This window comes from Oncorhynchus clarkii, chromosome 25 (assembly GCF_045791955.1).
Source record: "Oncorhynchus clarkii lewisi isolate Uvic-CL-2024 chromosome 25, UVic_Ocla_1.0, whole genome shotgun sequence".
NCBI lineage: Eukaryota > Metazoa > Chordata > Actinopteri > Salmoniformes > Salmonidae > Oncorhynchus > Oncorhynchus clarkii.
The window spans coordinates 23,614,333-23,623,419 of NC_092171.1; the positions used below are offsets into that span (position 1 = coordinate 23,614,333).

A 9,087-nucleotide genomic window follows, 5' to 3' on the forward strand; every position below is an offset into this window, starting at 1 on the left:
TAAATCCTCACATCGGATGTGTCCCTCCGCCGTGGAGTGATACCAATATATTGGAGTGATCCAATATAGTGAAACATAACAACCCAACTATTGACCCAATGCCTGCAACGCAACAATTGGGTCATCAAAACAACCCAGAATTAGTTTTTTGTGTCTTAAAGCCATGCATGCAAGAAGCTTCGACCTTTCTGGTGCACACACATTTCTCTGTCCTCAGTTTGATTTGAAGGCCTCAATCTGTATTTTTACCTTGTAACTGATTGCTTCTAAAATGAGAGAAGTAACAACACTATCAACATGAGCTAGCTATTATTAGTTTAAAGCAATTCAAATCTAATTGTTACAAAGAATGAATGGGCTACATTTGAGAATACATGCATTTGCTCACCTTATCAATTCTGTAGACAATACACACATTTTTCACAAAAGTGTTATTAGTGATTGCACTACAACCATATTTCCAGGGTGCTGGTGCATCCTCCTCCTAGCTTTTTCCAACACCACGGGTTGGGGAAGAGTATCTATCCACCTGCAAAAGTTATGTTTTACTGATGTCATATCAACTCATATTGTTGCTACCTTAGTTTAGCTGTTGTGCCAGCTAACATGCTACTGATGTCACGCCCTGACCATAGAGAGCCCTTGTTTCTCTATGGTGTAGTAGGTCAGGGTGTGATGAGGGGGTGTTCTAGTTTTAACATTTCTGTTGTGTTCTAGTTTATTTTTCTATCTTGGTGTTTTGTATGATTCCCAATTAGAGGCAGCTGGTAATCGTTGTCTCTAATTGGGGATCATATTTAAGTAACTATTTTTCACCATGTAGTCACATTTCGTTGTTCGCTCATATTAAAGATGTGGAACTCGACGTCCAGTTCTTACGACAACCGTGACAAGTGAACCTTGTCACTAGCTTATTGACATGCGTATTGGTCTTAAGACAGCAACGCATTCACCTAAAAATAAGTGTTTAGGCAAATCATTAGCTAGCTATCACAATAATTGTGCAAAAATATGATAGCTATCGTTAGCTAGCTAAGCACTAGCCAGTCAGTGGCACTGACAGATTGAAACTGGTATCAACAAAATGTTTCACTCTATCCCAAAAAACATGACATTCCTAACTAGGCATAATTTAGCTAATAAAATGTTAAAGTTCATTAGGAAGTCTAATTGGTAAGTTAGACACTCACATGACAACTGGTAGCTACCTAGCTAGATAGCTTGGTTTCCATTTTCCAACAGATGTTTCTAATCCCCCTGATTGGTCATCAACGGTTACTGGTCTTGGAACTTGTTGCCATAAATTGAAGTTGAATCTTGAAGAGAAAAATATTTTTTAAAAACCTCTGGCGAACTTGTTGCTAAAGGTTTGCAGCAGATTCACCACTAGTGACAAATATTGCAAACTTCTGGCAACATTTTGTGGCAGACTATTTAGTTTGCATTAAATTTGCCACAAACCTGCGGGAAGTTTGCCTCAACAAACATATTTTTTTAAGGGTTACTTTGTCAGTTACCTGTACGTATGAGATAATAATGCAAACTAGAGAATAGGTCTAAAACATGTCCCTTGTTTAGCTCCATGTCCCTGGTGGGGTGTTTTGGGGGAAACTCCCTAAGGAGGTTTCAGGAATAGACTAGTCATGTCTCGTCGCTTATTTCCCCTACAGAAATTATTCCGTGAGCATGTGCAGACTATCTCCAGGCAGCTGGGATGGGACGACAAGGGAAGCCAGAGAGATAGGTGAAACAAGGAGAGACAATCTACTGTATTTGATAGATCATGGGTGTATTTGCTGGATATTGATCGTAAAATGTATTGTCTATATGGGGTTTGTATAGGCTGTTGCGTGAGACAGTCCAGGGAATTGCTTGCCAAATGGGCGACCAGGAAGTGCTAAATGAGACATCTGTTTTATTTGACCAATGGATCTCAGGAAACATCAGGTAAATATTAGTCTTGAATTAAATCATTCAATGACACATGATCTACTTACTAATCCAGCTGCAGTACATGCTAATGTTAGGCCTAAACTGATGGACACAACTAACTACTTTATTAGCGTTCCTATTCCTAAAAGCATGTTTATTCCACTAAGCCCTAATGATAACATGACCTTTGACCTCCAGCAGTGTTGGGGTGAACCTGCGCCTGTTGGTGTATCGCTATGGCATGAGGAACTCAGGCACTGAGGCGAAGTGGAACTTAATGTTTGAGAGGTACAAAACAGAGACCTTGGCCCAAGAGAAGGACAAGCTCCTGTATGGATTGGCATCCGTGGAGAACATCACTCTTCTGTTCAAGTAAATAAAAAACATTAATTATCTTTAGAAATTATTTTTTACATGTGTTATTCAAAATTGCTTTTAAACATAATCCAATGAAAAGTTATTACTAGAACCCCAGTACATTTGTTGGCAAGAGTGTGCAAAATTGTTTCTAGCAAACATTTGTTTATTTAGCTAGATATGACTTGAGATAATGCTGCTTGTTAGAATGCCGTTGTTTTTCAGCTTACTGGAGATGTCCAAAGATGAGAGTATTGTGAGGACTCAGGATTTGTTCACTGTGGTCCAATATGTCTCTCTGAATCGCTACGGCAAGACCATGGCCTGGGACTGGGTCACCCTCAACTGGGACTACCTAGTGAACAGGTGAGCCCATTCTCTGAGTCACTTCTCTTAGTCTGAATGGAGAGTTACTGAGTCCAGAGTCATTTGAAGTGATAGTGAATGAATGGAATGCTGTAAGTAAATTTACTGAATCAGTAGCAACTGAGCCTAGAGTGACTGAATCATGTAAATACTGTGACAGTTTTCAATGTATTTTTGTTTTTGTTACAGATACACTATCAATGACAGGAGCCTGGGGCGCCTGCTGACCAGAATCAGCACCACCTACAATACAGAGCTACAGCTGTGGCAGGTTAGAACAGGGACATTCTACTCATAGAATTAGAATAAGTAAATCAAACAATAAACCACTTCAGTTGAGACTAGCACTGGTGTGCTTGAATTTAAGATTGACCGTGATCTATGTTGTGGATTGTCTTTTTATGGTGACTTGATTTATGACTGACTATGTTGACTGTGTGGTTGTGTTTTAGATGGCACACTTTTTCAAGCTGAACCCTAATGCCGGGGCTGGGGAGATGCCTAGGCAGCAAGCTCTAGAGACAGTGAAGAACAACATCGAGTGGGTCAGGAGAAACAAGGCAGAGATCAGCTCTTGGCTGGAGAGCAACGTCGCCTACTGATGACCTCAGGTCAACAAGACTAAAGAACCCATGCCTAATCCAAATATAAAACCTTCATGCTGTTTCCATTCATAAATTAATTAAACGGCAGTTCAAGCACACCACAGGACTGCCTTTCTAAATCAAGTATCAAGTCCCTATGTCCTGCATATGCTGCTGTGCAAATCAATCACACTTTTGATGTGATTGTAACTCAGTGAGTCGCTTTCTCTTTACTCAAGTGGAATCCATTTACAGTACTTAGTACCTTTCCTGCATTACCTATGGTATATTTGTGTTAAATTAAGGACAAATAAAATTAAGGACAAATAAAATAAACATTTTGACATACAAATATTTAATTTCTTATTAAGTGCTTGGACAGAATTTGAGATGTCATATTCAAATAACCATGATTACTTTTAATCTTGGGTCAGGTATATTGATCTATATGTACAGATGTATTTCTAAATAATGTTTCAAACAATGCAAAGTTTACAACTGTATATACTTTTTTAGAATGTACAACTGTATTAGAAAAAAAGAATAGCGTATATGCACTTACTGGGAATACTGCAGTCTGGATAAGTGTTGCCACAGGAAAGGAAATAAAGAAAGCGTAATGTTGTACACAAACATACTTTATTGTTTGTTTATGCTAATATTACACTAAGGTAAAACACATCGGGAAGACAATGGCTAGAATGTCATAAAAAGAGCAATTTACATGGTAAACCCCAACACATCAAAATAAAATCCAGGTAATATAGAAGCACCTACCCACGTGGTCCAGAAACACTGGTATTGGACAGACTCTTGATGTACAGCAATGTAGGGCAAAACTGTAAGGTTGATGATGTCTAATGTGTCTCTAATTACATAAAACGACTTTCGTGTATTTTGAGGTACCTATAAATAATGGGTGACTTGGGATGTACCTCAGTACTCTTGAATTTAGTATTTTCCAGTTCTCTCATGACCACTGGTATGGTCTAAAAAGCTTGGTAGGGTGGGATCTTTTAAACTTGCTTACACGTATCCCATCCTCTAACAGTATACTCAATGACAAGTGTAATCAGAGTTTGGGGGAATAAAATCATCATAGAATGTAACATCTAGCAATCCTCCCTCATTGGGTCAAAGGGAGCTGGGAAATCGTCATGGGAACCTGGTTGTTGATGGTGATCCGTTGTCGGGTTTGACATCGGAGCATTCCTGTGATCGCTCTTCTGAACCTGAATAGAAAGTCCACAAGGACAGGATGTTAATAGGTTGTAACTACTATACAGTGTGTACCTATACTGTAATTACACTTTAAATACACATAGGTATTATGGTCACTTACTATAAAGTGGGATCAACAAGAAGAAGGTGCGAAAGCTTACTTTTTGTTGGCAATAACGTAGATGCAGGGGTTGTAGAAGGTGGAGGACTTGGCAAAGAGAGGACCGATGATAGCCATGGGGGCAGGAATCTTTCTGGGGTCCCCAAAGGACGCCCATAGGCACACTATGGAGTACGGCGACCACGCCACCAGGAACATGACAATCATCACTATCGACATCTAGCCAGCAATGACAGATCAGAGAGAAAGATTCATGTAGATGTAATATACTGTACATAACCTTCTGCAGATTGTTATAACCATGGAATCCTAGAATCCTGCGTGTCAGTCAAACTGTGAGGTTAAAATGGTCCATATTGAGAGGCAAAGCTGGGTTAGAAGAAGAAACATGTGAACACACAGGACTGTATGGAGAAGCACTGGCTTACCTTAGTCACATCCATCTGGTCTGACCAGTCCATGTTAATGCTGTCCAAGCGGTTGCTGGCTTTGTATCTCTTCATGGTGACAGACACACTGTAGTAGCAGTAGAACATCATTGACAAAGGGATGAGGAAGTTCACAGCGATTACTGCCATGGTGTAGGAGACAAAGCCCCTGGAAAAGAGTCACTGTATATGATTAATGACATAATATACATTTTATCTTCATGCCATATAATCCTTGAAATTACCCAAAGTTATTTTAATTGCGTCCCAACTCACGCATCATTATTTCTCCAGTTGATGGTGCACGTGGCACCAGTTGGGTCAGGGGCATAGCCGGCCCAACCCACCACGGGCATGGACGACCAAAAAACTGCGTTGAGCCATGCAGCCAGAATGAGGAGTGTGTATGAACGGGTGGTCATCTTCTGCCCTGGAGATCAGTAGGAAAAGCAGGGAAAAGGCTTAGAGGTCATGCAGATGTATTAGCCTCTTGTCAGTTCACAGAGATTAGCCTATCTTTTACCAGGTCAATAGTAGCTACTACCAAGAGACTACAGGCAGATGAGCTACAAACCTCCATGGAAAGTAATAGAAGACTGTAAATACCTATGTCAGGTCTACAGATGGTTAGGTAGCGGTCAATGGCCACCACTGTCAGCAGTCCAATACTGGCCATCCCAAAGAAGATGTTCAGAGCTGCATAGATCTGGAGGGGAAAACAGTCAGCAGCATCCCTCATTTCAGAATCTGTTTAGCAGGATAAAAACATTGGTTTCACGTGGTCTGAAAACAAAGAACAGGTGAAATTGAGTGGATACCCCCACAGATTTGACTTTCTCCTGTCCAGGTCTTTCAGATCTCCTAAAGGAGATTAAGAGGAAGTCTGTTTACACTATTGAGATACAACTTGGGAGCGCTCAACATAACCACAGACTGGACTTGGGCCTCAGTCAGCATATCTAATCAGAAGGCCATCGTCAATTTCACCAGCCCACCTCATGTCCAATATGTGGTTCTCAAACTCAAGGCTTCAGCCCCAGATTAGTGTCACATGGCACCGAATTCCTGATTTCACACAGCATTTCCTAAACACCATAACCTCAGATCATTAGAGAAGTCTAGAAAATGTTGTAAGAAATTCTATTTTTGGCTTGGCCACGTGAGGTGTTAAACACTGAGGGGCAGTTCAAACCAATCCAGGAAACGTTAAATCCATTTTCCTGCACTTGATATAGAGTTAATATGTGATATAGAGTTAATACAAAGCATATGAAGTTTGCCTGATTTTATTTCGTACATTTTCATAGAGTACAACTATTTTTTTCTTCAAGTTTTTCAAATGGCAGGTTCATTCAAACAGTACCATTAACTAGCACAGTGGGCTCATTACACCAACCTGACATCCAGTGTAGCCAAACTTCCAGCTCCCGTGGAGGTCAGAGGCAGCAGACATGGGATAGCCAATGCCAGCCACTCCAATGTCAGTGAAGGCCAGGTTGATGATGATGGCATTGGTGGCATTTCGCAGCTCCTTGAACTTGACAAACATCACCAGTACCACAATGTTGCTGGCCAAACTGATGACACCTGGTGAAGAGAAACCTAAGCTTGAAATGTTTATGTTTTCTGATCAGGGCCGAATCACTGGGTGAGCCACCAAGCTAAAGATTTAGGCTATTTTGCAAATTAGGGCCTGTCATATGTGTTACCCTGTCAACATAGGACTACAGAATTTCCAGATTATTTTAGTTCAATGGAGATGAATTAGATACATCTTTATGTGTACTAATTTAAATCATAGGCTAATTAATTTGGGGTTCAACAGCTGAGGAAGTAGAAACTCAAAACACATTAACTAGATTGCTAACTCTAAATATAATACCCACTGCTAATAGCCATGTATTCATCCAACAGTAAGTGTTATGCCCTAAAAAAACATTGCAGTTGTAGGCTATTACCCGTGAGACTTAGCTGCCCTCCTAATAGCATTTTGCGCATGCTTGCAGCTCCATATCTCAAAGCCAAATCAAATATCTTGGTTGTAAAATAGTTGCTATTGAGCTGAATATTGAAAGTTGAGAAGCTTCCAAGGCTGTGTTTTTCCTGCAATTGCATTTAGAAATGTTATACTATCAGAATGCATTTTTCTCGAGCGAATGGGAGGAGGAGAGTGCCTCACTCATCACAGCAGCAGCCCCCAGCAAAACAGGCACAGTGGCAGGGCAGACACTTTCATTACAGGAATCATGAGGATAATGCACTTTAACCAAAAATAGGACATTTTGAGTGAGGTGACAATGTAGAATGTGCTCTTTCTAAGTTTATCGGCACCAACTTTCCATTGCTTATTATCCATTATCTTGGCTGTCTAATTGATGACAGAGTCGGAGCAGGTCTCTTTGATAATGCTGCGTCTAACTTCAAATGTGAGTTTGTGTGACCTCAGCTCAGAAAACTGATCATTCAAAAGCTCATTGTATATTGTTATAACAGAGAAATTTTGCAAAAAGCTCATTGTATATTATTATAACAGAGAAATTTTGCAAAAATCGTAAAAAATGATCTTAACAGGCCCATGACCTGCTGGCCATGTCACTGCTTTGAGTTTCCATTTTTTACTACCAGCCCACCCAACAAAATAATGATCCAGTCCATCTCACAGAATGGACAGATGGCCAATCCACCTCTGTTTCTGATAAATGGGTGTTAGCCTACTCAGCCTACTCAATTGAATGGCTCTGGTGTCATCTTTATTATTCTCGAAAATTGTCCCTTCTGGTCCCCTCTCCCACCATAAAAAAACACCTTCTGTTCTAGTGAATCAGACTAGAATCTCAGGCCTAGCTATACCAGACACAGCAGCCATTCAAGTGATGTTGCTCAACAATAGTTGAGCAAGACTGTTTCACAGGTAAATTAATGCCAACTCATGGAGAAAACTTATTTCAAAAGGCCACACTTGCTTGGTAGGACTACTTGTTACATAATGACACCAGCCGCCTGAGCAGTAAGAGTGTGCAAGAGCTAGATTGGCCTCTTATGAATGAGAAAGACTGTGTGGGGTAGGCCTCATTGAGAAATGCTAACAGCACCCAGAGACAAGAGACATCTTTGGCCCACACACACTAAGGAAGTGCAGAGGTCATGTCAGGTGATTTACCATACAGAGGGGAGAGAACACGCATCTATTTGACAGCTGCACCTTTCCAAAAACAATACTCATTTTGGTTTCCCAGTGATACCACTGCTATAGCAATCATCAATCCATGTTGAAGTAACTCTAAATCACTTACGTAGATTATAACAGTAGTATTAGATTTTTTGACTAATATTGTCATAACTTGTCACACCAAGGGAGAGATGCTACAAAGGTATATTATTCAGTCAGGCATGAAGAGTTTACAGTACTGTATAAATCAATCTAAGAAGACATCAACAATCCATCATCTAAACTCTATCACAGAGGGAGCTGTTTTATCATCACAACAATTATGAATTATGTTGGAAAATAATTAGAATAGCAGTTAGAGTAGCTTATAAATAATTCTGAGAAACACATAAACACACAGAAAAACATGACAAACAAACGACAAAACGACATTACCTATCCTAAAATAATTCAGTTGATTGACAGTGTTGTGGGTGCTATGCAGTGCATTTGTACCTGCAGTGATAAGGTATGCCGCCACTATGTTGTGCTCCAATTGTGAAAAGGCACTTTTTCCTCCGTAGGGAATGACCTCCCCTGTGGTGTTGACTCCAGACTCCATTCCAGTGTTTCAGTTGCCTCAGTGAAAAACACCCTATAAACTAACAGTGAAATAATAGGAATATTCTACACCAGCAAGATACCTTCCAGATTCTTTTTGAGTCCACAGTAAAAAAGTGGTCCATGCAAAAGGATGGGAGCCTGTGAATAAGAAAGCTGAAACTAACGCTACCTCTCCTCCAGAAACAGAGAATGATGGAGATTCTGGAAAGTTTTTGAGTCTCCGAATAGTGTGTGTGCATGTATGCATGTGTGTTGGGGAGTATTAAAGGATTAGAGCGAACTTTCTCCCCCTTCTTACCAAATACT

At 40.3% G+C, this 9,087-nt stretch overlaps 2 protein-coding genes across 4 annotated transcripts in view; one reads left to right on the forward strand and one right to left on the reverse strand.

Annotated features, from left to right (window-relative positions):
* Positions 1 to 3,591, forward strand: part of LOC139384121 (glutamyl aminopeptidase-like) — a 50,027-nt gene extending 46,436 nt beyond the window's left edge. For 2 of the 3 annotated variants that reach the window (XM_071128786.1, XM_071128787.1), the window contains 6 exons: positions 1,671 to 1,744; positions 1,843 to 1,947; positions 2,131 to 2,304; positions 2,515 to 2,655; positions 2,845 to 2,926; positions 3,108 to 3,591. In XM_071128786.1, the coding sequence (XP_070984887.1) occupies positions 1,671 to 1,744; positions 1,843 to 1,947; positions 2,131 to 2,304; positions 2,515 to 2,655; positions 2,845 to 2,926; positions 3,108 to 3,257 (726 nt within the window). In that variant the 3' untranslated portion in view covers positions 3,258 to 3,591. The remainder of the gene's footprint in view (positions 1 to 1,670; positions 1,745 to 1,842; positions 1,948 to 2,130; positions 2,305 to 2,514; positions 2,656 to 2,844; positions 2,927 to 3,107) is intronic. The other variant, XM_071128788.1, reaches the window with a different exon arrangement.
* Positions 3,592 to 4,266: 675 nt separating this feature from the next.
* LOC139384122 (retinal pigment epithelium-derived rhodopsin homolog) lies at positions 4,267 to 8,867 on the reverse strand. Its single transcript, XM_071128790.1, has 7 exons — positions 8,674 to 8,867; positions 6,406 to 6,596; positions 5,616 to 5,715; positions 5,286 to 5,439; positions 5,010 to 5,178; positions 4,622 to 4,800; positions 4,267 to 4,471 (listed from the first exon to the last, which is right to left on the reverse strand). Exons 1-7 carry the CDS (start codon positions 8,777 to 8,779, stop codon positions 4,366 to 4,368), a joined length of 1,005 nt encoding a protein of 334 aa, XP_070984891.1. The 5' UTR covers positions 8,780 to 8,867; the 3' UTR covers positions 4,267 to 4,365.
* Between the last annotated feature and the right edge of the window lie 220 nt (positions 8,868 to 9,087).